The 27778-nt window shown below is 33.6% G+C and overlaps 4 protein-coding genes across 4 annotated transcripts in view; 2 read left to right on the forward strand and 2 right to left on the reverse strand.

The window, feature by feature from the left end:
• The window catches only part of Nca (neurocalcin homolog), a 510394-nt gene that overhangs the window by 337849 nt on the left and 144767 nt on the right, over nt 1-27778 (reverse strand). The gene's annotated exons all lie outside the window — the stretch shown is intronic.
• LOC117222608 (neuronal calcium sensor 2) overlaps nt 1-27778 on the reverse strand; it is a 414719-nt gene that overhangs the window by 314311 nt on the left and 72630 nt on the right. The gene's annotated exons all lie outside the window — the stretch shown is intronic.
• On the forward strand, nt 2-8275 carry LOC143262237 (uncharacterized). Its single transcript, XM_076528149.1, has 8 exons — nt 2-140; nt 470-926; nt 1482-1770; nt 2339-2438; nt 4209-4316; nt 5284-5439; nt 6533-6753; nt 7710-8275. Exons 1-7 carry the CDS (start codon nt 135-137, stop codon nt 6584-6586), a joined length of 1170 nt encoding a protein of 389 aa, XP_076384264.1. The 5' UTR covers nt 2-134; the 3' UTR covers nt 6587-6753; nt 7710-8275.
• Nucleotides 9523-26659, forward strand: LOC143261140 (uncharacterized). The gene is made up of 12 exons (XM_076527857.1): nt 9523-9825; nt 10982-12141; nt 12428-12884; nt 14055-14343; nt 14851-14950; nt 15659-15766; nt 16552-16707; nt 21514-21970; nt 22502-22790; nt 23353-23452; nt 25472-25579; nt 26444-26659. Exons 2-12 carry the CDS (start codon nt 12136-12138, stop codon nt 26657-26659), a joined length of 2286 nt encoding a protein of 761 aa, XP_076383972.1. The 5' UTR covers nt 9523-9825; nt 10982-12135.

Below are 27778 nucleotides of genomic sequence, written 5' to 3' on the forward strand. Positions count from 1 at the left end.
ATTATATTTCAGTTTCCACTTATCTTATGCTTGTGTCATTATGGGCAATTGAATTTATCGATTGGTCGCAACTGAATAAGAAAAGTTGATAAAGCCGCTGCATTATATGTTTGGAGCTGGAGGAGTGAACCACGATGGCAGTAAGGAGAACGGAGAGCTCTGTGATCGGTCGTACATAACTTGTGAAACGTTTGTCTCTATGAAATCAAGAATTATAGTTATTACAATAAGATAGTTGCTCCTCACAAAAATACGAGTATATAGCGTTTGATCAAAACCTAATGTAACAAATGTTATGATAATTTGCATGTAAAATTGATTTTCGTATAAAAAAAAAAGTTTAACTGAACTAGCTGATAAATGCATAGACGAAGCATTACAAAATTGAGGAGATAATTGGGGACAAACATTTCATATCTGATACCATCGACATTATCTTTCCTTTATCAAACATTGCTAATGTTTTTAGAACGACAACTTGATCGAAGTAAAAGATGCACTCACTGCTAGTGAATATATGTTATCATTGTGCGGCTTGTGGCCGCAACAACCCGCACCAGTATTGTTCAAAGTGTATCAGGCGTACGTACTGGTAGCGCTTACATGCATTATGTGCGCCATACCCGATAATTGGAATCATATAATGCTGCTTAGTGTAAATTTGATGACATGTATAATCAATATTTTTAATATACCGCCGATGTACATTATCCGGTTAAGCAAGAAGATAAAGCTAGTCATTGATCAAACAAGGAAAGAAATCGAAGAAGAAAAGATTTACGAAAGCGTGGAAGAAAAACGACTGTATCACAGATACAATAACATCTCCTATAAGTTTAGCAAATATGCATCGATAGTTCACGTGTCCGTAATTATGTTGATGTTCTTCCGTCCGTTGATACATATATGGGCACATTCCCACAAAGGTAATCGATAGTAAAATTTAATAGCGCCATTGTCATACCTCTACCATCGAAAAAAATATATTTCTTTATAAAATACATAGATTAGATGAATGTCAATATTTTCAAACGTTCACGGCTTATTAAGTTACTGATACATTACCTACTTAATGACTGACTCGTGTATGATATTGTTAATACGAAATTGACATTAGTAAATTTCCATTGTATGGCTGTGTGAAATGTGAGAAAAATTGTTAACACCGGTTTGTAAAGAAAACAGTATCTACAAGTTTAATTAAATCATGATCGAGTGTACGGTTAAGACTGCCTGGATATATAGTCATGTTCTCCGCATTCTCTCGTACGGGATAACTAAAAATTGGATCAAATAAATTGTAATTTTCCGAAATTTTAGAAGGATTAGTTGTTCAGAAATTTCAAAACTTACTTTTATTTTTTCTACACTTAGCAAATTACTGAAATTTATTCGTAGAATCTTTCAACATCTGCAATTTCAATGAAAATTAAATATAATTGGTATTTATAGATAAGTTTCCTTATCTATAATTTTTGCAGGTCACGATAACGCAACGGAACCCTACGAACTACCTTTCCCACTTCACGTTTTCGTCGATTACAAGTACAACGCCCGAATCTACTTTCTGATCTACGCACTTACGTTTGGTATTACGTATTTGGGGGTGTTCCATATAGCTCAAGTTAGTTTTATTGTTACATTGGTCTTGCACCTATGCGGGAGATTTTCAATTCTATCGTCTCGTATTAAAAACCTACCAACAAATTCGTCGGACCTCTATCGAAACAACATAAAGGCTGTTGTACAAGAACATTTACACCTGAGAATGTAAGTTCGGAAATTCTTATTGCATTATTTTTTAATACGATGACACAGCGACAACAAGTTTCAGAAAGTGTAATCAGATTATCAAGACACAATTTTATACCTTAACATAATTAAAACAGGCGTTGTATTGTATGTATGCTAACTATTAGCCATACTGATATATAACATTACTGATATTTAAAGCAACAATAATAGAAAAATTATAGACATTATCTGTTATGCACCACCACTGATGGATATAGCTTGTGATATAAATAAATCAGAGATGTACATCATTTCAGATTTATCAAGTATTCCGAGAAAGATGACTCTTTATATTTAATTGGTTCGTTCAAATTATAAAATTAAAATTTGCTTCGTGAAATACCTTTAGAATGTCTATAACAATACAAACAAGAATATCTTTCCCGAAATAGTCAGCAAATAATTATAAGTAACATTAATACTACTAATATAGTATTAAATACTTATAATTCGTCTTGTTGTTTTGTTGTTAATGTATTGAATGTGTATTATGAAATTTATTATCTCGGAAATAATTCGCATGAAGGTACATCATCTGTTTCAGGTTGTCGAGAAGGGTAAATGAAAGCATTGACATGATCCTTCTGTGCGAATACATCAGTTGTACCGTCAGACTAGCTCTATGCATGTATATTGCCTTAATCGTACGTGACTGACTTTCATCAAAATACAAGTAATAGTGTAAAACAAAACTCTACGCAGCAGACAATGCTTATGAATAAACATACAAAATTTGTAGAACTTAATTACAGTAAGGAAAATGACGTCTGCTTATGATACATGAAACCAAAATTTGATTCTTTTAAGAAAATGTTACACTATACATACTTATGCATTATCAGAGTGATAATAGATATACTTTGAATTATATTGATTACACAAACAACGACTGAAAGTAACATCAACGGGAATTCTTATGTAATATATTCAAAAATCAATTTTTGTACAACAATTTCTCGTCATCGTTCAAAGTTATCGAAGCTATGAAGCATATAATGAGACGCTTTCGGGATAAACAGTTCGAGGTTGATATACGATCATTCGAAAACATTCATATTGTTTACATTGAATCGGTGGAAATAGGAATAGACTCTTTAAAGCATCAAAACCATATGTGACTAAATATCGTGAAATGTATAAAATTTAGAAAGGTAGTTTACAAGACAAAGTTGGGTATTATACAGGATGTCCTAAAATTGTGTCGCTTCCGGGAAATAAGGGGCTCCTGAAGTTATTTGAAGTAACTTACAATTTGCAACTTTGTTTTCGAGTTATTAACGAAAAACATCGACCAATCAAAAGCAAGCTCGGCAGACGCGTGGCGCCCGAGCCAGCGAGCGCAACACGGCCTTGACTGTGAGGAGCGTCCAAAGGAGGGTGCTACGCTCAATCTTTGTACAGCGTTCGAAACAATGAGCAAGTCACGGAGCTTGAACATTCGGAATTTTTTTATACGTGACAGAGGTAATTTGAAGAAAAACGCTGTCAATCCTTATTTTAAACTGTGTGAAGAATATTTACTAACCTTTCAGACCTGAAATGGCAAGTAGTTTAACCGTGACAGCCGTTTTAATTATTAATTGAACCATATACACTGACGATTAACAATACGTAATCTCGTGAAATTACGTAAAAGATATTTTTGTTTCAGTAATTCTGAATCTGTATAGAATGCAACGAATCATTCGCAGAACTATGTTAATAATAAATAACTCCGTTAAAGAACATGAAAGATAAGTATGTTTAAGTATAGTAAAGTATATCATTAGTAGTAAACCAACCCATTTAGTAGAGAATGCATTTGCTGTTCGGAAATGTGGCCAGGGTTTGGTGATAGCGCTGCAAAAGTGAACTGCGTATTAATACCGTTCATACTTGAGGTGCATCCGACCAAATCCTTTGCACGGTACCGTCATCGACCTGGCATCTTCTGTACATTGTACGAGGTTAGTATACCGACATTGTGACCAACATCCCTAAACAACAACTGCATCCCCAACTAAATGGATGAATTTACTATTAATGATATCCTTTGCAATACTAAAACTTATGTTCCATGTTCTTTAACCCAGTAGGAAACTTGATGTCCATCAGCAAAGTAAAACGGCTTCCACTTATTATTTCGGATCCGAAAAGTAGAAAATTTTCTTTATTTTAATTTTTATTCTAAAATAAATATGAATAGCTGAAGGAAAAGTTATTTCAAATCTCAGGAACCTCACGTTTCTCGCAAGTAATATAATTTTGGGACATACTTATACGAGCACTCAGTATTCAGGAGCACAAGAAAACAGATCGCACGTATACATATGGTGGTAATCAAAAATATGTAATTGCTAAAGTAAATTTAACATTATAGTGTGAAATATAAAAATTGAATTCTAATCTACGGAAATGTTACTTACATTTAATAGGCGATTCGAATAAACCCGATAATTTGCATTAATTTTCTTCTGTTCTCCGTGGACCTGTTTACTTATTTGTACGTGTATTCGTACATTGGTGAACAACTCGCTAATGAGGTTTGTATTGGTCATGTAAAACACTAATAATTCGTATGCTTGTAGATTTACATTATTGATGTAGCCGTTAATCCTCTGCCGGCGACATTGTGCAATAAATTAAAAAATGGCAAAAGATTTTGATATAGTACCATAGTCTCTAATTTAAAACGCGAGTGATGCTTTTGCTCCATGTTTATGCCATTCAGAAATAATCGAAGCATTCGTCGGAACGTTACGAAGAGATGGGTGTTTATTTGGGAGTGAAAAGTTTTGCAAAAGCTTGTACAAAACCTTGTACAAAAGTCTCTTGCGTTTGCCAGCCCTCAGAGCAGACCCAACTTGGAATTTTGAAGTAGTTTACTTATTAGTGGAAAAGAACGAATCCCACGTTGAAAAGTAATATTGAAAATCGTTTATAGAAGTGAAATAAAATTCTCAGTAATAAACAGAATATTTTATATGAAAATTTAAAATACACACTTTTTTCACACACAACGTATGAAAGTCGTTGGGGCCATACGAGATACTGTACTTCGATGTCTTTCATAGTTATTGCCAGAAGCACTAGTTTGTTTTTAAGAACTATATAAATAGAACGAGTCAATTTTTTTTTTGTATGTCTCTGTTGGGGCATAGTTCATGCACGTCGTGGACAAAAAACTCTTGCATAAGCGTCTCCAAGAGCGAGCTTTGAGGTGAACTATGCGGAGGCTACGAGCAACGAGAGGATGATCGGCGAATCGATCTGGATGCGTCTCACGATTAGCATGTAATGTCGACTTCTGATACTAGCTGTATTATTGGTATTTCATATAGTTCGTGATGTAAAAGCTATGAGAGCGCAAAAGACGTTAGATCCTCGTCTGGATCTCAGCGAACCATTATACTGGCAGAGGGTTAATATCATTCCGGCGTGTTCTATTATTTCCATTCCATAATAAATACTTTGTTAATTGAGCACTAATAGCAACACAACCATGTTTAGTCGCAGAATGTATGCAGTGCGCTATACAGCATCGATTGGCCGGAAGTGATTGACAAAGGTGGAAGAAGTTTGCTAATTTGCATGATAAATGGGCAAAAGGCTGAATACATGACTGCTGGAAAGTTCTATAAATTTACGCTGTTTGGATTCATGGACGTACGTATAATCATTCTTCTGCCATTGGACGCAGGATATTTCATCTCAATACATTCGTAATACCAATAAGAAAATGTATGGCCTGATTTAAAAAGGTCAAGTTCGACTTGAAATATCCTTCACCGCTATTTTATATTGGACTACTTTATGCAGAAACATTTTTTTCATAGCTACAATCCATTGAGAATAAAAAGCCATGCAAAAAGAAAAGGATAAGAATAATATGTGGTTACGGAGGTTAATGTTCATTTTCAGTAGATGGTTGCAATTGTATTATTTTTCCCTTCAATTTAGTTCAATAAACAATTCACTTTCAAAATAACATTGTGCATAGTATGCACACCATGCCATTCTGCAACTGTCCCTGTCTTTGTGCAAATCGAACATACCGTTGTTAAATAATGCCAGAGAACTAGATAGCATGATGGTATAAAACATTTTATTCTGAATGTAATAGTTTTTGCACAATTGTAATCCAAAGCTAAATTGTGACTTTCGACCCCGATCTCCACATGATATTAATCGTTTTGTATAACCTGCTATTAAAATATTGTATGAATAATGAAACAGATGCAAATAATTAAAGCATAATAAAAGAACAAATGTAAATAATCGATAATTCGCACCCCATTGCAGAGATTTTATAAATGTATTTTTATAGTTTACAAAAGTAAGAGAAAAATAATGATAAGAGAAACTACTACGTAAATGTAAACATTAGATGACCTTCGCCAAAAGAACAAAACGAAGATACACGCGAAAGATATACAGATGCGTTCCGGCGAAGCAAATAGATATAAAGAATTAAATTATTCAAATATTGAATAAAACAAGCGACTGTAGTAGTGAGACATGAAGTGGGTTTTACGTATTATTAATATTACGTTAACTTTAGAAAATATGAATATATACATATGCTACTATTTTCATGTACTGAATTCTCGTAATATTCACTTTTTTGTATTTATATGAATATTTTTGCGACATTACAAATTGCTTGCTTTGACATTCAGAACTAGTTATGAAATATATTACATTTAGTAAACTATAACAATGTATTTTGTTTTATTTTTTATTTACATTTTTGCTATAGATTGTGAAATTTATCATGGGACTTGTATCGATGCTGCAAGCCACACTATATTAACACAAAGTACCAAAAATGAGGTAAAATACCGTATGCCACAGTATTTTCGACGCGCCGTTCTTATTGCTTTTTGTATACTGGAACATCTCAAGATACAATTTTTCCCCTCGTTCTCGCGGGCGAAAAGTGTCAGCACACGACCCATCAGAACGTTTCTAGTTTTCGAAGTGAGTATATCGAAGTACGTCGCATTTTCCGTACGTGTTTTTTCTTTTAAGTTATGTTAAAAACATTTAAGTACTTCGTTATGTTACAGTTACCGCTTGTTTTTTTTTCATTGTTGTCAGCATCAGTAAATTATGATTATTATTGTTAAGAATTTCAACTAGTTTATCGATATACCACGATTTATACTCCTCCCAACTCGAATTAGTCTGATTAGAAGTGATCAAGATCAAAGTTAACGGTATCCGTAACTTTTGATATTAGTATCAGTTTTGTAGAAAATTATTTCCTGAGAGGTTAACATTGTTTTATGGCTAAAATGTTTCTTGACTATTATAGAATAATGGTGCTGAATTTATAAAAGTTTTTCACATGCTTCATAACTGGACTTGAATTTCATCACCTTAATTATTCATGTTTGTGTACAACATTTAATGTTTCTACATTTAATGTTTTTCCATCATATTAATGATGGAAAATAACGTGGCCACGTTGGCCATACCGTACACAAAATTCGATATATGGAATCAGATTCGTGTGAACGTTATCCGGCATTAACAGCGAGGATCGATTAGGAGGAACAAACAAATTGATTTTGCAATTGTAATTTCTTAAAGAATAGTAGCTTAGAAATGTATTTGCCATTGATTTTGACAAACTGATTTCTAATTCGTTTGAGAACTGTATCTAGCTCACCTGGGTTTTGAAAAAAATATCAGCGGTTTGTCAAATCATTTCTACAAAAATCATCACGATTTCGTTATTTCCTTCCATTTAAATCAATATTTTATGTATTTTCGGATTCAATGTACCTGTCTTAGAACGTTTCCCAGAAAAGGTACCCGCTCGTACTATAAAATGTTTTCAAATTTATAATTCTACGTATGTGCTCAGAATAATCTTATCATTTAAGCTAAGTTAGGATATATGTAAATATATTATCTTTTTTGTTGTATAGTTCACACATATACCACTGGACGATGATAGCACTGATTGTAAGTGATCGTCGCTGACACAAAACGTCCAAATGAGAGCAGCTGGTTCTTATGCAATAATTTAGAAGATATATCTACGAAGATATTCAACCAGCATGAAGGAGGAGTATCGAAAAATATTTTAGAAAAGTCTAATTAATTTTAAAAAAAGTAGGACTGTAAAAAACCAATGGTACCTAAAGGAAATGCAAAATAAAAAAAAAGGTGCAAATTAAGATGAATGGACTTTACCTTCAGCAACATGCTCTATTGAAAGTAGGAAAATAAAAATCTCGTCATAACAATGAATATTGACATAGTTATGAAGCCAAGCGTTGTCTGAAGAGCCTATTGTCAAAAAAACTACTCCTCACCATACCATCGATGTTCGTTCATTTTTTACAGCAATACACACATTCATTCAAACAATATTTACAAGCATGCCTATAGATTTCGTTGCTGCCTTTACGTAAGTTGATTTTTTATTTTTGTCCTTGATATATGCACTGAGCTGCGCGACAGCATTCAAAAGACACCCACTGCGATTGCAGCTTTCTTTCAATACAAAAAAAGAGGAAGATGAAACGGTTCACTAGAACACTTCCTCTCTACACAGAGTGCACTTGTACTACCAATTATCTTATGCATGTGTTATTATGGGCAATTGAATTTATAGACTGGTCACAGCTGAATAAAGAAAATTGATAAAACAGCTGCATTTTACGTTTGGAGCTGAAAAAGAGAACCACGATGACAGTAAGGCGAACGGAGTGCTCCGCGATCGGTTGTACATAATCTGTGAAACGTTTGTTTCTATGAAATTGAGAATTATTGTTATTACAATAAAATAATTGCTCCTCGCGGAAATTCGAGTATTTAGCGTTTGATTAAAAACTTATGTAACAAATGTTACGTTAATTTGCTTGTTAAATTGATCATCATATGAAATAAAATCGTTTAACCGAACTAGCTGATAAATGAATATACGAAACATAAAATTCGTTAGATATATATATATATATATATATATATATATATATACAGGGTGTTCCACAATTATTTTAACAGCCGAAAATGAGGGGTAACTGAGGTCATTTGAAGTAACTTTTTCCATTGCGAAAATGCAATCTGCGGCTTTGTTTACGAGTTATTAACGGAAAACACTGACCAATGAGAGGTGACGGCGCGAAGTTCGAGAGCCCGCAGCACGAGGCTTTGACAAATGATCGGGACGGACTCGAGCCACGTTCGAAGTATTGAACAAATCACGAAGCGAGAACATTCCGGATTTTTTTTTACTACGTAACAGTGATATTTTTAAGAAAAATGCTGTTCACCTTTACCTTAGAACGTCTGAAGAATATTTACTAATTTTTCGGACACGAAATAGTAAGTAAATTAACCGTGACGGCCGTTTTAATTTTCTGGTGTGCATGACACCTTGTGTGTAACATATGTCAAGGTTATTGATAATATTCTTCATATTTCTCTAACAAACATATCCCTTACGTCCATTAACACGATTATTATTTATTAAATTAGCTTTGCGAATCATTCGTCGAACTGTGTTCGGACACGGAATTATTTAAATTAAAATATCATTTATGTACTTTGTTAATCTTCACTGTACACGTTGCTTAAAAATTTCATGTTACACAGAAGGTGTCATGCACACTAGAAAATTCAAACGGCCGTCACGGTTAAATTACTTACTATTTCGGGTCCGAAAAATTAGTAAATATTCTTCAGACGTTCTAAAGTAAAGGTGAACAGCGTTTTTCTTAAAAATATCACTGTTACGTGGTAAACAAATTCGCGAAGTTCACACTCTGTGACTTACTCATTGCTTCGAACGCGACACAGAGCCTGCTTGATGGCTCGGCCGCCTCACGCCTGCCGACCTCGCCTCTCATTAGTCAGTAATTTTCAATAATAACTTGTACACAAAGTCACGAGTTGCATTTGAGCTAAGGAAAAAGTTCGTTCAAATAACTTCAGTAACCTCTCATTTCCCGCAAGTAACATAATTTTGCGTTATAGTTACACGGGCATACTGAAGTGACGAGCACAAGAAAACAGATCGCAAGTATACATTTGGTGGTAATCAAAAATATATAATTTCTAAAGTAAATTTAACATTATAGTGTGAAATATAAAAAATTGTATTTTAATCTACGGAAATATTACTTACATTTAACAGGCGATTCAAATAAACCCGATAATTTGCATTAATTTTGTCCTGTTTTGTTCTGCATTAATTTTGTACGTGTATTCGTACATTGGTGAACTTGCTAATGAAGTTTATATTGATCACATGTAAAACACCAATAATTCGTATGCTTGTAGATTTACTTTATAGATGTAGTCGTTAATCCTCAGCCGGCGACATGAGTTGTTATTAACGATATATAGGTTGGACAACAAATTAAAAAATGGCAAAAGAGTTTGACATACTACCGTAATCTCTAATTTAAAGCGTGGAGGATGCTCTTGCCGCATATTTATACCTTTCAGCAATAAGAGAATAATTCGCCGGAAGATTATAGAGAAATGGCTATTTATTTGAGAGTGGAAAAGTTTGCGAGAGCATGCATAAAACATTGCACAAAAGTCCTTTTCAGTTGCCAGCCTGGAGCAAACCTAACATGGATTTTGAAATAGATTACTTATTATTGGAAAATAATACGAAACTCCTTGTTGAGAAATAAAATTGAAAATAGTTTATAGAAGTCAAATAAAATTATCATGAATAAACAGAATATTTCACATGAATATTTACAATATACAATTTTTTCACACACAGCTTATGAAAGTCGAAGGAGCCACACCAGATATTGTCCCTCGATTTCTTTCACAATTATGTTCAATAGCACTAGTTCGTTCTTAATAATTTTCTAAATAGAATGAGATAATGTTTTTTTCTTGTATATCCCTTTTGGGCATAGATCATGCCCGCCACTCTAGCGTAAGCATCTCTGAGCGCGAGCTTCGTGGATTTTGAAAAAAAATCAGCGTGTTATCAAATCATTTGTCCAAAAGATCACGTCTGCGTTATTTTTCTCACTTAAATCTTTTTTGGAACCGCATTTCAACTGATTATGAAACATGGCGTTATGGAACGAAACGTTGTTGAATAGATACATCCTCGTAATACAATATTCTTTTAAATTTATATTTTTATGTATGCCTCAGAATAATCTTGTAATTCGAATAAAGTTTGGAGATGTGTAAATACATTATCTTTTTTCTTGTCTAGTGTTCACGAATATATCACTGGACGAAGATAGCACTGATTGGAAGCGATCGTCGCCGGCCTATATAAATAGTTATAAGCACTAAAGAACCAACAATGGACAGCTGATTCATATGCAATGATTTGGAAGTTATATACACGAAGATATGCAGCCAGTATGAAGGAGGAGTATCGAAGAGCACTTTAGAAAAATCTGATGAAAGTGAAAAAAACGTGTGGAATTAAAATACCAATGAGACTTAAAGGAAATGTAAAATTAAAAAAGGTACAATTTGAAATGAATATTATTAATCTCCAGCAACATGCTCCATTGAAAGTAAAAAATTAAAAATCTGTCCATAACAGTGAATATTGCTGCCTTTACGTAAGTTAATTTTTTATTTTTGTTCTTGATCCACGTACTGTGTGACACGAAGAACTCCAAAAGCCATCGACCGTGATTAGAGCTTTCTTTGAACACAAAAATTGTGAACACGAAACGCTGCACGAGAACAGGCACTCTGTACACAAAGTCCACTTCACCATCAACGAGTTTACAGATTGAATAAAGTTATTTGTTACACAACTAGTAAAAGAAATTCATTCAGATCGGCGATCAAGGAATCTCTACTAGACACGTTCACGGACATGACGCAACAGCAAGGTTTACCTTCCAGTCTACACTTTCAGAGTCTCCAAGTTCTCCTGCACGCGATTCTTATGTATGTAGTATAAAATTATTCACTACCTCTACCCCTGTCTCCACGACTATTTTACAATTATCCCTTGCGCATGAAACGATTATCATTTCCCATGCGACTTCATTTGAAAAAGAAAGTTTAGTTAATTTGGGATAGCCTGTGTATTCCTAGAATCGCTGAAAAATTCAAGCAAAACGTATCAATCGCATACGTAACTTGTACTTCCTTCTCGCATGTTAAAATCAAGCTATTACAACAGATCAATAAAAAGAAGCGTGCAGTTGCATAGCAGATTGATAAAAAGTTAATTCGATCATGTAGTCAATGCTTATTTCGTAGGATAATCGCGTCTCAGTTTCCACTTATCCTATGCTTCCGTCATTATGGGCAATTGAACGTATTGACTGATCGCAGCTGAATAAGGAAAGTTGATAAAGCCGCCGCATTATATGTTTGAAGCTGGAGGAGAGAACCACGATGACAGTAAGGAGAACGGAGTGCTCTGTGATCGGTTGCAATCTGTGAAACGTTTGCTTCTATGAAATCGAGAATCATTGTTATTATAACAAAATTTAGCGTTTGATTAAAACTTAACGCAACATTTTCGTCTCGTAATTTGCTTGTAAAATTTAGTTTCATTTCAGATAAATGAACAGACGATTCGTAAAATTCGATAGATATTCGAGGGCAAACATTTCATATGTGACACTTTCGGCATTATCTTTTCTATTTCCATGAGGACAAAGTGATTGATTGCTAATATTTTTAGAGCGGTGATTTGATCGAAGTAAATGACCCACTCGTGTTCAGTGAATTTGTCTTTTCGTTTTGCGGCTTGTGGCCGCAACAACCCGCATCAATATCGACCAAAGTGTATCGGACGTACTTAACGTTCATAGTGATTGCCCTATTCAGGGGCATGTTCGATTATTTGGATCAGATAATACTGCTTTCTATAAATTTGATGGAATGTACTTTCAATGTATTCAGTCTACCTACGATGTCTATTTTCCGGTTAAGTAAGAACATAAGACGGCTCATTGACCAGATAAGGAAAGAAATCAAGGAAGAAAAAATGTACGAAAGCATGGAGGAAAAGCGACTGTATCACAGATACAATAACATCTCCTATAAGTTTGGCAAATATGCAACCATATTTCAATTCTTCATGGTTTTGTTGTTATTCTTCCGTCCGTTATTACATATGTTGGTACATTCCCGCAAAGGTAAACGATAGTATCATTTAACACTGTGATAATGAAAATTATTTCTTCATAAAATAGTTTGGATAGATGTTAATTTTTTTTTCATCGTTCGATAGATGTTCAGAATTTATTAGGTTAATGGTACCTTTCTCACTTAACGACTCGTTGCACATGAAGCTGACGTTAGTAACATTCAATTGTATGTAAGTGAAATGTGGTAAAAATTGGTCACACTGGTTTGTAAGCATAATAGTATCTACAAATTTTCTAAAATAAGGGCTCGGAATTAAGTGCCTGCAATGCGGCGATGTCAACAGCCCGTCTCCTGACTCACGTTTCGCGTTCCGCTCACCGTGTTGCCGCAGCCATCTGCTCGAAGGACCTCAGGTACCTACTGTAGTAACTATTCGTAGCGCATTAGAACGGCGTTCATATTAATAGATTTTCACATCGCCCATGAAGTACTATTGTTAATGCGTCTTTGTTTGTCAATGGCATCCCCTATAGACCTATTCTACTGTGTCGCGTGATAATTTCGGATGGGCGATAAATATAAAAAATAAACTTTGAAAACAGTTTTGATTTAATTGTCAAAATTTTATTACGGTACGGGAAAACATGATTATTTGCTACATGGAACAAAATTTATTTCCTACATGAATCGTCGAATAAAAATTATCGCATAATAAACCTAAACGAAATAGCACTGACAAAAGAAATGCAGTAACAATAGTAATTCATGGCTAATGAGGAAATCTACTGATGCGAGTGCCGCCTTAATGCGCCACGAATAGTTACTACAGTACACACCTGAGGTTCGCCGAAGCGAAGTGACCAACACGCAGAGCGAGAAGCTGGCGTCAGGAGCCATAGCCCTCGTCATCGCCTTGTTGCGTGCCCTTATTTCCGAACCCTTGCTTCTCTGCTTTCCAGTACCATTTACAGCTTCTCACTAAAATATTCGGATATTTTTGGACAAGGAATAACTAAAAAATTTATGAAATGACTGGTACTTTTTCGAAATTTTACAAGAACCAATTGATTTCGAATTTGTGAAATAATGTTTCCATTTATTGCAATAAAAAAAATTGCAAAAACTTATTCTTCGAATCTTCCAAAATGTACAATTTTAATGAACTCTAAATATAATTGGTATTTAAAAATAATTTTTCTTGTCTTTAATATTTGCAGGTCACGGTAATGTAACCGAACCCTACGAACTACCATTCACACTTCACGTTTTCTTCGATTATAAGTACAACGCTCGAATCTATTTTCCGATCTACGCGCTTGAAATTGGAAATCTCTACGTGCCAATGTTCCACATAGCTGAAGTTAGCTTTATTGTTACATTGGTCTTGCATATCTGCGGGAGATTTTCCATTCTATCGTCTCGTATTAAAAATCTACCAACAAATTCATCGAACCTCTATCGAAATAACATAAAGACTGTTGTGCAAGAACATTTGCACTTGAGAATGTAAGTTGGGAAATTTTTATTGTATTATGATTTAAGAAGATGACACAGCAACAACAAGTTTCAGAAAGTGTAATCAGATTATCAAGACACGATTTTATACCTTAACATAATTAAAACAATTGTTGTATTGTATGTACACTAACTACTCACTTATATATAAAGTTAAAATAATAAGAATTAAACTTTATTTGTTATATACTATAAGTAATGCATATTGCTTGTAATATGAATCAATAAGAGATCTACGTCGTTTAACGTTTAACAAGTATTCGCAGAAAGATTATTCCCAATTTGTAACTATTAATTTTAAATTACCAAATGCAAAGTTGCTTTGTTAAACACTTTCACAATGTCTATAATGATATAAAGGACCAGAAATAAAGCAAATATTTGTGAGTAGTGGTATTTTTATGTAAATTCGATCTTATTATTTTATTGCTAATGCACTGAATACCTGTTACCTGTTCTTTGAAAACAATTCGTATAAAGTTACATGATCTGTTTCAGGTTGTCGCGAAGGATAAATGAAAGTCTTCACGTGATCCTTCTGTTCGAATACGTCAGTTGCTCTCTCAGACTAGCTCTTTGCATGTATACTACCTTAATAGTACGTGATTGACTTTCTTCAAAATATTATTAGTGTACAACAAAAGCTCTATACAGCATACAATGTTTATTAATAAACATTGTAATTGCTGCAATCTATTTGCAGTAAGGAAAACGATATTAGCTTATGATACATGCAACCCAAAATTTGATTCATCTAGGAAAATAAAATGTGAAACTATTATTAATCAATTATTAGAAATAATAATAATTATTATTATTAGAATTAATAATTATTAGAAAGTAACATCAACGGGAATTCTATTGCAGTAAATACAAAAATATATTTGTTTCCAACGATTTGTCGTCATCGTTGTAAAGTTATCGAATCTATAACCCATTTAATGAGATATTTTATATTAAAACAGTGCCAGGTTGATAATAGGTTAATTTAAAAACATTGATATTGTTCCTATCGAAAGTATGAGAATGGAAATAGTCTCCAAAGAGGATCAGGATCATACGCATACAAATGTCTTGAAAACTATTACATTTAAAAAGGCAGTTATATAACAAGACAATGTTGTGCATTATACAAAAATGGTGTAGTAACACATGCATCCTGTATTAAGTATCACATTTAAACAGGTCATATGAATACAGTTGGTAGTAATCGCCAATGAGTAATTGTTAAAGTAAATTTAGTATTATGGTGTGAAAGCTAAACAATGTTATTCTAATCTACGGAAATATCACTTACATTTAACAGGCGATGCGAATAAACCCGTTGATTAGCATTAGCTTTCTGTGGTGCTCCGTGAACCTGTTGGCTTATTTGTACGTGTATTCGTACGTTGGCGAACGACTGGCTAATGAGGTTTGTATTAATCATGTAAAACGCCAATAGATTTACTGTATAGATATAGTATAATTTTGTTACAATCAAGAAAACCATCCGATAAACTACAAATATTGCATCAAGCCATTAATCTTCTCTCGATGACATGGTTAATTACTGACGATATGTAGACTGCATAACAAATTAAAAAATTGGAAAAAATTTTAAGATACTATAATAATCTCTAATTTTGCGCGGAAATGATACTTACATGCATCTGTAAACCTTTCAGCAATAATAATTATTTGAAAGTGTTTACGAGTTATTGACGAAAAACAATGACCAATAAGAAGCGAGATCAGCTAGCGCGAGATGGTCGGGCCAATGAGCGGAATTGGGCTTCGTACACACGTTGGCTGAGCCACCTCGCGCCAACCGAGTTCGCTTCTTATTGGTTATTGGTTATCTTATTGGTTAGTGTTTTTCGTTAATAACTCGCAGATTGCATTTTCGCTAAGGAAACAGTTACTTTAAATGACCTCAGGAACCCCCCATTTACGGATTATCAAACATTTTTGGGACATCCTGTAGAATGCGTAGAACATGACATGGCACGAAGTAATCTTTCTTTTAGACATTCTCAAAATCTTTATTTATAATATAATACTATCAAGACGCAAAAGATTTCAGTTCCTTGTCTGGATCTCTGCTAACTATTATACTGGCAGGGGGTTAATTTCACTTCGGCGTGTTCTATTATTTCGCTCGAATAATATATAAATGCTTTGTAAGTTGAGCACTAACGGCAACACAACCATGTTTAGTCGCAGAATATGTGCGATGCACTCTACAGCATTGATTGGCCGGATGTGATGCACAAAGGTGGAAGAAGCTTGATAATTTGTATGATAAATGGGCAAAAGGTTGAATACATGACTGCTGGAAAGTTCTACAAATTTACGCTGTTTGGATTCATGGACGTACGTATAATCATTTAATTCTGCCAATATATATATTCAGTACCAACATAACCATTGCGGTATTTATGTCAATTTTCACCTGAAAAGAAGATAGTCGCAATCATATGTACTAGTTGTCCATCCCATACTTATTGTTTCAGACATTTTAGATACGTAGGATGGACGACTTCAATGTTTAACGCTAGGATCACCATAGAATAAATACGATTGACGCTTGGTGCACTATAAGAATGACAAGACTGAACTTATTTAATCGTTTTACTGTTTTTATTATAATGAACGCTTGAAGTGAGAAGTTTGTTCAATCGCTTCCTATAAAAGAGTCTTTATAATGTCAACACTTTCAAAATAAAAAATGTGGAATTGGAAAAAATGACCGGGGTGTTAGTTTTAGTGTTAAATACAAAGTGTATATAAATACAAAATGTGAAGAAGATTGGAATCGAAAGTAACAGCGGCCGAAAATAACACTGTAAATTCGTTAAAGACTACTACAGCCATCATTGCAAATTTTCGATACATTATGCGATACTACTGCTCCAACATATACATTGTTACTTTACCTATAGAGATACACAGTTAATACGTATACTGACCAAAATGGCTTTTCTTGCCTAAAAGTTACTTTATATTAAAGGCCTTAAAATGTTATTACGTATTTTATATACAAGTAATGACGATTTTCCCTGTAGTCACTTAATGCTATTAAATATTTAGATCCTTAAGATTTGTAATTTTAGTCCAGAGCAATAGTCAGGGTGATTGCAACATCATTGTTCAGGATTGAAAGTAACGTTATACTAAGAAAATCAACCACCTACCCTGACATCTGTAAGAAACATAATAGGAACAGAATATAGAGAAAATCTGTGAAGAAAGAGAATAGAAAGTTATAAAAAAAGATAAGAATAACCTGTAATAACGAAGGTTAAGTTCTATTTTCATTGTATGGTTGCAACTGTATTATTTTTTCTTGTAATTTAGTTTAATAAATAGATCACTTTCAAAATAACATTGTGCATACTATGCACACCATGCCATTCTACAACTGGCCCCAACTTTGGGGTTTCTTAACCCTTTCGCTACTACGGACCACTATAGTGGCTTTCCATATGGTGCCACTGAGGTACTACGGACCACTATAGTGGCTTTCCATATGGTGCCACTGAGGTACTACGGACTACTAAAGTGGCTTTCCATATGGTGCCACTGAGGTACTACGGACCACTATAGTGGCTTTCCATTTGGTGCCACTGAGGTACTACGGACCATTATAGTGGCTTTCCATAAGGTGCATTATATTGCATAATGTTTTATTTCCTCTCATACTGTAAATTAAAGAGCGCATGCTAAGACGTTATAAAATACCCTGGAATAGCCTTTATTTATAAATACCCTTTGGAGAATAATTTTTTCGTTCGAAAAATTCATTCAATTCAAACAGCTTAGGTTCTCCGCCGACCGCCGCGGAGTACCGACTTCCGCTGACGATCGCCGTCGCGTAGCGTGCAGTGATGTCGCAGCGCTCTGTTCAGCAGAAGTACCGCGACAGAGAATCCGCCCGTAGCGAAAGGGTTAATAACGAGAACATTACTTGCTGGAAATCGAACATACCGTTGTTGAATAATGCTAGAGAACTAGGTAACATGGTGGTATCAAACTTTTTATTCTGAATGTAATAGTTTTTGCATAATTGTAATCCAGAAGAAAATTATTATTTTCGACCCCGATCTCCACATAATATTAATTGTATCGTATAATTATAATAATCGTATTAATATTGTGTAAATAATATAACAGATGCAAGTAATTTGAGACATAATAAAAGAACAAATCCAAATGGTCGGTAATTTACACACCAATGCAAGAGTTTCATGAATGTATTCTTATAATTCACAAAGGTAAAACAGGAAAATAATGATAACAATCTACTACGTAAATGTAAACATGAGATGAACTCCATCAAAACGACAAAAATATGATACACGTAAAACACATACGGATGCGTTCCAACGAAGCAAATAAATATAAAGAATAAAATTATTCAAATATTGAATAAAACAAGCGACTGTAGTAGTGTGCCATAAAGTGGATTTTATGAACTATTAATATTACGTTATCTTTAGAAAATGTAAATATATACATATGCTACTATTTTGTTGCACTGAATTCCCATAATATTTGCTCTTTTGCATATATGAAGATTTTTGCGACATAACATAATTGCTTACATTGACATTCTGGACTTGTTTCCAAATGTATTAGATTTAATAGACTATACCAATGTATTTTAATTTATTTTTAATTTACATTTCTGCTATAGATCGTGAAATTTACTATGGCACTTGTATCGATGCTACAAGCCACTATGGATTAACACAAAGTACCAAAAATGAGGTAAAATACCGTAATGCCATAGTACTTTCGACACGCCATTCTTATTACTTTTTGTATACTGGAACATCTCAAGATACAATTTTTCCCATCGGGCGAAAGTTGTGAGCACACGACCCGTCAGAACATTTCTAGTTTTCGAAGTGAGTACATCGCATTTTTCTTACGTGTCTTTTCATTTAAGTTATGTTGAAAAACATATAGGTACTTCGTTATGTTACTAAAATTTGTAACGAAAAAGAACATGGTCACGATGGAAATCGTACCATATTATTCTTATGCAAAATACCATATGCCGATTGTAAATTTAACTAGAAAAATTAATTCGAATATATCATTTTGACACGCATTACACACTAAACTCGATATACGAAGTCAAATTCGTGTGAACGTTATCTGACATTAACAGGGAGAATCGATTAGGAGGTACAACAAAATTGATTTCGTAACTGCAATTTCTTAAAGAATTGTAGCTTAGAAATGTATTTGCCATAGATTTCGAGAAACTGACTTCTAATCAGTTTCACAACTTCATTTAGTACACTCGAATTTTGAAAAAATACCAGCAGTTCGTGAAATCATTTCTACAAAAATCATCACGATTTCGTTATTTCTCTTCATTTAAATCAATATTTTATGTACTTTCGGATTCAATGTCCATATCTTAGAACGTTGTCCCGGAAAAGGTACACGCTTTCAAATTTATATTTTTACGTATGTGCTCAGAATAATCTTATCATTTAAGCTACGTTTGGATATATGTAAATATATTATCTTTTTTGTTGTATAGTTCACGCATATACCACTGGACGATGATAGCACTGATTGTAAGTGATCGTCGCAGACACAAAACGTCCAAATGAGAGCAGCTGGTTCTTATGCAATGATTTAGAAGATATATCCACGAAGATATTTAGCCAGTATGAAGGAGGAGTATCGAAAAGTATTTTAGAAAAATCTAATTAATTTTCAAAAAAAGTAGGACTGTAAAAAACCAATGGTACCTAAAGGAAATGCAAAATAAAAAAAAGGTGCAAATTAAGATGAATGGTCTTTACCTTCAGTAACATGCTCTATTGAAAGTGGGAAAATAAAAATCTGATCATAACAATGAATGTTAACATTGTTATGAAGCCAATCGTTGTCTGAAGAGCCTATTGTCAGAAAAACTGACCCTCACTATACCGTCGATGTTCGTTCATTTTTTACAGCCATACACATATTCATTCAAATACTATTTACGAGCATGCCTATAGATTTCGTTGCTGTCTTTACGTAAGTTGATTTTTCACTTTTGTTTCTGATCCACGTACTCTGTATGATACGAAGAACTCCAAAATGCATCGACCATGTGATTAGAGCTTTCTTTGAATACAAAATTTGTGAAGATGAAACGCTACACGTGAACAGACACTCTGTACAGAAAGTCCACTTCACCATCAACGAGTTTACAGATTTAATAAAGTTATTTCTTACACAAACCAGTAAAAGAGAAATTCATTCAGATCAACGATGAAAGAATCCCGACCAAACACGGTCGCGGACTTGACGTAACAGCAGGGTTTACCTTCCTGCCCACACTCTCAGAGTCTCGAAGTTCTTCTACGCGCTAGTATCGTATATGTACTATACAATTATTGCCTACCTCTGCCCCTGTCTTCACGACTATTTTACAATTATCTCTTGCGTATTAATCGATTATTATTTCCCATGCAACTTCACTTGAAAAACAAAGTTAAAGTAGTTTGGGATAGACAGTGTATTCTCAGAATCACTAAAAGATTCAAGCACAAATGTATCAGTCGCATACACAACTTACAGTTACTTGCCCCATGCACAAATAAAGCTATTAAAACAGATCAATAAAAAGAAGCGTGCAGTTGCCTAGCAGATTGATAAAAACTTAATTCAAACATGAAATCAATGTTTTTTTCGAGGGGCAATTACATTTCAGTTTCCAATTATCTTATGCTTGTGTTATTATGAGCAATTGAATTTATAGACTGGTCACAGCTAAATAAAGAAAATTGATGAAACCGCTGCATTCTATGTTTGGAGCTGAAGAAGAGAACCACGATGACAGTAAGGAGAACGGAGTGCTCTGTGATCGGTTGTACATAATTTGTGAAACGTTTGTTTCTATGAAATTGAGAATTATTGTTATTACAAGAAAATAATTGCTCCTCGCGGAAATTCGAGTATTTAGCGTTTGATTAAAAAGTTATGTAAAAAATGTTACGTCAATTTGCTTGTAAAATTGATCCTCATATGAAATAAAATTGTTTAACCGAACTAGCTGATAAATGAATAGATGAAACATTACAAAATTAAGCAGATATTTGGGGACAAACATTTCATATCTGATACTTAGCATATAATCCTTCCTTTATCAAACATTGCTAATGTTTTTAGAACAACGACTTGATCGAAGTAAAAGATGCATTCATTGTTAGTGAATATATGTTATCGTTGTGTGGCCTATGGCCGCAGCAACCCGCACCAGTATTGTTCAAAGTGTATCAGGCATACCTACTGGTGGTGGTGACATGCTATATGTGCGCCTTGCCCGATTATTGGAATCATATAATGCTGCATGTTGTAAATTTGATGTCATGTGTTACCAATACTCTTAATATGCCTATGATGTATATTACCCGGTTAAGCAAAAAGATAAAGCTAGTCATTGACCAGACAAGGAAAGAAATCGAAGAAGAAAAGATTTACGAAAGCGTGGAAGAAAAACGACTGTATCACAGATACAATAACATCTCCTACAAGTTCAGCAAATATGCAACGATAGTTCATGTGACCATGCTTATGTTGATGTTCTTCCGTCCGTTGATACATATGTTGGCACATTCCCACAAAGGTAATCGATAGTAACATTTAATAGCGCCATTGTCATACCACTACCATAAAAAAATATATTTCTTTATAAAATACATAGATTAGATAAATGTCAATTTTTTCAAACGTTCACGGATTATTAAGTTAGTGATACATTACTTTCTTAATGACTGAGTGGCATATGATATTGCTAATAATGATATGATATTGTTAAATGTGACAAAAACTGTTAACACTAGTTTGTAAAGATAGCAGTACCTACAAGTTTAATTAAATCATGATCGAGAGTACGGCTGAGAATGTCTGGAAATATACTCACGAGCTTTGCACTTTCTCGTACGTAATAACTAAAAATTGGATGAAATAAATTGTGATTTTCCGAAATTTTACACGGACTACTTGGTTTCAAATTTCAGAAATAAGTTTCATTTTTACTACACTTAAGAAATTGCTGAAAATAATTCGTCGAATCTTTCGGCGTCTCCAATGTCAATGAAATGTAAATATAATTGGTATTTATAGATAAGAGTTTCCTTGTCTATAATTTTTGCAGGTCACGATAACGCAACGGAACCCTACGAACTACCTTTCACACTTCACGTTTTCGTCGATTACAAGTACAATGCCCGAATCTACTTCCCGATCTACGCACTTGCGTTTGGTGTTACGTATTCGGGGATGTACCATATATCTGTAGTTAGTTTTATTGTTACATTGGTCTTGCACCTATGCGGGAGATTTTCAATTCTATCGTCTCGTATTAAAAACCTACCAACAAATTCGTCGAACCTCTATCGAAACAACATAAAGGCTGTTGTACAAGAACATTTACACCTGAGAATGTAAGTTCGGAAATTCTTATTGCATTATTTTTTAATAAGATGACACAGCAACAACAAGTTCAGAAAGTGTAATCAGATTATCAAGACACGATTTTATACCTTAACATAATTAAAACAGGCGTTGTATTGTATGTATGGTAACTATTAGCCATACTGATATTTAACTTTACTGATATTTAAAGCAACAATAATAGAAAAATTATAGACATTATCTGTTATTCCACTGACGGATATAGCTTGTGATATAAATAAATCAGAGATGTACATCATTTCAGATTTATCAAGTATTCCGAGAAAGATGACCCTTTATATTTATATATAATTGGTTCGTTTAAATTATAAAATTAAAATTTGTTTGGTGAAATACCTTCAGAATGACTATAACGATACAAACAAGAATATCTTTCCCGAAATAGTCAGCAAATACTTATAAGTCACATTAATACTACTAATGTAGTATTAAATACTTATAATTCGATCTTGTTGTTTTATTTCTAGAACGTGTATTATGAAATTTATTCTCTCGGAAATAATTCGCATGAAGGTACATCATCTGTTTCAGGTTGTCGAGAAGGGTAAATGAAAGCATTGACATGATCCTTCTGTGCGAATACATCAGTTGCACCGTCAGAATAGCTCTATGCATGTATGTTGCCTTAATCGTACGTGACTGACTTTCATCAAAATACAAGTAATAGTGTAAAACAAAACTCCACGCAGCAGATAATACTCATGAATAAACGTACTAAATTTGTAGAACTTAATTACAGTAAGAAAAACGACGTTAGTTATGATACATGAAAGCAAAATTTGATTCTTGTAAGAAACTGTAACACTAAACATAGTTATGCATTATTAGAGAGTTATATCAGCTATATTCTGAATTATATTAATTACACAAACAACAACTGAAAGTGACATTAACAGGAATATATATATATATATATATATATATATATATATATATATATATTATATAAAAAAATTATATATATATAAAAATAAATAAATAAATAAATATATATATAAAATTTTTTTATATCAATTTTTGTACAACAATTTCTCGTCATCGTTTAAAACTATCGAAGCTATAAAGCATATAATGGGACGCTTTCGGGACTAAAACAGTACGAGGTTGATACCACGATCATTCGTAAACATTCATATTGTTTACATTGAAAGGGTGGAAATAAGAATAGTCTTCTTAAAGGATCAAAACCATATGTGTCCAAATATCGAGAAAACTATAAAATTTAGAAAGGTAGTTTACACGACAAATTTGAGCATTATACAGGATGTCCTAAAATTATGTCACTTCTGGGAAATAAGAGGTTCCTGAAGTCATTTGAAGTAACTTGCAATCCGCAGCTTCGTTTATACGAGTTATTAACAAAAAACATCGACCAATGAGAGGCAAGCTCGGCAGACGCGTGGCGGCCGAGGAAGCGAGCAGAACACGGCTTTGACTGTGAGGTTCGTCGAAACGAAGGAGCTAAGCTCAATCTTTTTACAACGTTCGAAACAATGAGCATGTCACGGAGCTTGAACATTCAGAATTTATTACTACGTGACAGAGGTAATTTGAAGAAAAACGCTGTCAATCCTTATTTTAAAATGTGTGAAGAATATTTACTAACCTTTCAGACCCGAAATGGCAAGTAGTTTAACCGTGACAGCCATTTTAATTATAAATTGTACTATATACACTGACGATTAACAATACATAATCTCGTGAAATTACGTAAAAGATATTTTTGTTTCAGTAATTCTGAATCTGAATAGAATGCAACGAATCATTCGCTGTGTGAACTATTTTAATAATAAATAACTCCGTTAAAGAACATGAAAGATAAGTATGTTTAAGTATAGTAAAGTATATCATTAGTAGTAAACCAACCCATTTAGTAGAGGATGCATTTGCTGTTCGGAAATGTGGCCAGTGTTTGGTGATAGTGCTGCAAAAGTGAACTGCCTGTTAATATCGTTCATACTTGAGGTCCATCCGACCAAATCCTTTGCTCGGTACCGTCATCGACCTGGCATCATCTCTACATTAAACGAGGTTAGTATACCGACATTGTGACCCATATCTCTAAACAACAAATGTATCCTTAACTAAATGGGTGAATTTACTATTTTACAATACCTATAAAACTTACTCCTTTACAATACTTAAATTTATCTTTCATGTTCTTTAACATAGTGTTACTTATTATTAAAATAGTTCTGAGAATCATTCGTTGAATTCTGTTCGGTTAGGAATTACGGAAACAAAAATACCGTTTACGTAATTTGGTGAGGTTACTGTACACACCCTACACTCTGCATAAAAATTTCATACGGAACACCCAGGATGTGATATCCATCAGCAAAGTAAAACGGCTTCCACTTATTATTTCGGATCCAAAAAATAGAAAATTTTCTTGAGACATTCTAAAATAAAGATGAGCGGCTAAAGGAAAAGTTAATTCAAACCTTCGGAACCTCATGTTTCCTGCAAGTAATATAATTTTAGAACATAGTTATTCGAGCATCCACCAGTCAGGAGCACAAGAAAACAGATCGCATTATACATTTGGTGGTAATCAAAAATATGTAACTGCTAAAGTAAATTCAACATTATAGTGTGAAATATAAAAAATTGTATTCTAATCTACGGAAATGTTACTTACATTTAATAGGCGATTCGAATAAACCCGATAATTTGCATTAATTTTCTTCTGTTCTCCGTGGACCTGTTTACTTATTTGTACGTGTATTCGTACATTGGTGAACAACTCGCTAATGAGGTTTGTATTGGTCATGTAAAACACTAATAATTCGTATGCTTGTAGATTTACATTATTGATGTAGCCGTTAATCCTCTGCCGGCGACATTGTGCAATAAATTAAAAAGTGGCAAAAGATTTTGATATAGTACCATAGTCTCTAATTTAAAACGCGAATGATGCTTTTGCTCCATGTTTATGCCATTCAGAAATAATCGAAGCATTCGTCGGAACGTTACGAAGAGATGGGTATTTATTTGAGAGTGAAAAGTTTTGCAAAAGCTTGTACAAAACCTTGTACAAAAGTCTCTTGCATTTGCCAGCCCTCAGAGCAGACCCAACTTGGAATTTTGAAGTAGTTTACTTATTAGTGGAAAAGAACGAAACCCACGTTGAAAAGTAATATCGAAAATCGTTTATAGAAGTGGAACAAAATTCTCAGAAATAGAATATTTAATATGAAAATTTCAAATACACACTTTTTTCACTCACAACGTATGAAATTCGTAAGGAGCCATACGAGATACTGTACCTCGGTGTCTTTCATAGTTAATATTAGTAGCACTTAGTTTGTTTTTAAGAATTATCTAAATATAACGAGACAATTTTTTTTCTTGTATGATTCTGTTGGGACATAGTTCGTGCATGTCGTGGATGCGTCTCACGATCAGCATGTAATGTCGACTTCTGATACTAGCTGTATTATTAGTATTTCATATAGTTCGAAATGTAAAAGCTATGAGAGCGCAAAAGACGTTAGATCCTCGTCTGGATCTCAGCGAACCATTATACTGGCAGAGGATTAATTCCTGCGTATTCTATTATTTCGATTGCATAATAAATGCTTTCTTAATTGAGTACTAAGAGCAACACAACCATGTTTAGTCGCAGAATGTATGCGATGCACTATACAACATCGATTGGCCGGAAGTGATTGACAAAGGTGGAAGAAGTTTGCTCATTTGCATGATAAATGGGCAAAAGGCTGAATACGTGACTGCTGGAAAGTTCTATAAATTTACGCTGTTTGGATTCATGGACGTACGTATAATCATTCTTCTGCCATTGGACACGGGATATTTCATCTCAATAGATTCGTAATACTAATAAGAAAATGTATGGCCTGATTTAAAAAGATCAAGTTCGACTTGGAATATCCTTCACCACTATTTCATATTGGACTACTTCATGCAGAAACATTTTTTTCATAGCTAAAATCCATTGAGAATAAAAAGCCATGCAAAAAAGAAATGGATAAGAATAACGTGTAGTTACGAAGGTTAATGTCCATTTTCAGTAGATGGTTGCAATTGTATTATTTTTCCTTTCAATTTGGTTTAATAAACAGTTCACTTTTAAAATAACATTGTGCATATGATGCACACCATGCCATTCTACAACTATCCCTGACTTTGGGTTCTCTGAATAACGAAAACATTACTTGCTGCAAATCGAACATACCGTTGTTAAATAATGCCAAAGAACTAGGTAACATGATGGTATAAAACTGTTTATTCTGAATGTAATAGGTTTTGGATAATTGTAATCTAAATCTAAATTGTTACTTTCAAACCCGATCTCCACATGATATTCATCGCATTGTATAACCTGCTATTAATATTGTATAAATAATATAACAGATGCAAATAATTAAAGCATAATAAGAGAACAGATGCAAATAATAGATAATTCGCACACCTTTGCAAGGGTTTCATAAATGTATGAGTTATCTTATAGTTCACAAAGGTAAGAGAAAAATAATGATAATAAACTACTACATAAATCTAAACCTTAGATGACCTTCGCCAAAAGAACAAAACGAAGATACACGCGGAAGATATACGGATGCGTTCCGGCGAAGCAAATAAATATAAATAATTAAAATTATTCAAATATTGAATAAAGCAAGCGACTGTAGTAGTGTGGCATAAAGTGGGTTTTACGAATTATTAATATTACGTTAACTTTAGAAAATGTAAATATATACATATGCTACTATTTTCATGTACTGAATTCTCGTAATATTCGCTCTTTTGCATATAGAGATGGAGATTTTGCAAATATAATACAGGGTTCCCCGGAAAGAATCATCCGATTTCAAAAATTTATATTTTAAAAAATTACACACAGAAAATTATAATTCAAACACGAATATAACGGGAAAATGTGCGAGTTTTACTTTGTACCAAACCGTTGGATTGGTCGCAGTTCATCTGATAA

This window comes from Megalopta genalis, chromosome 1 (assembly GCF_051020955.1).
Source record: "Megalopta genalis isolate 19385.01 chromosome 1, iyMegGena1_principal, whole genome shotgun sequence".
NCBI classification, from domain to species: Eukaryota; Metazoa; Arthropoda; class Insecta; order Hymenoptera; family Halictidae; genus Megalopta; species Megalopta genalis.

What these genes read in the sequence shown, in the direction of transcription:
- LOC143262237 (XM_076528149.1), top strand. An exon ending in ATGGGCACATTCCCACAAAG is followed by an intron (nt 927 to 1,481) that starts GTAATCGATAGT and finishes TAATTTTTGCAG; the next exon opens with GTCACGATAACGCAACGGAA. An exon ending in GCATGTATATTGCCTTAATC is followed by an intron (nt 2,439 to 4,208) that starts GTACGTGACTGA and finishes TACATTTAATAG; the next exon opens with GCGATTCGAATAAACCCGAT.
- LOC143261140 (XM_076527857.1), top strand. An exon ending in GTTGGCACATTCCCACAAAG is followed by an intron (nt 21,971 to 22,501) that starts GTAATCGATAGT and finishes TAATTTTTGCAG; the next exon opens with GTCACGATAACGCAACGGAA. An exon ending in GTGAACAACTCGCTAATGAG is followed by an intron (nt 25,580 to 26,443) that starts GTTTGTATTGGT and finishes AACCATGTTTAG; the next exon opens with TCGCAGAATGTATGCGATGC.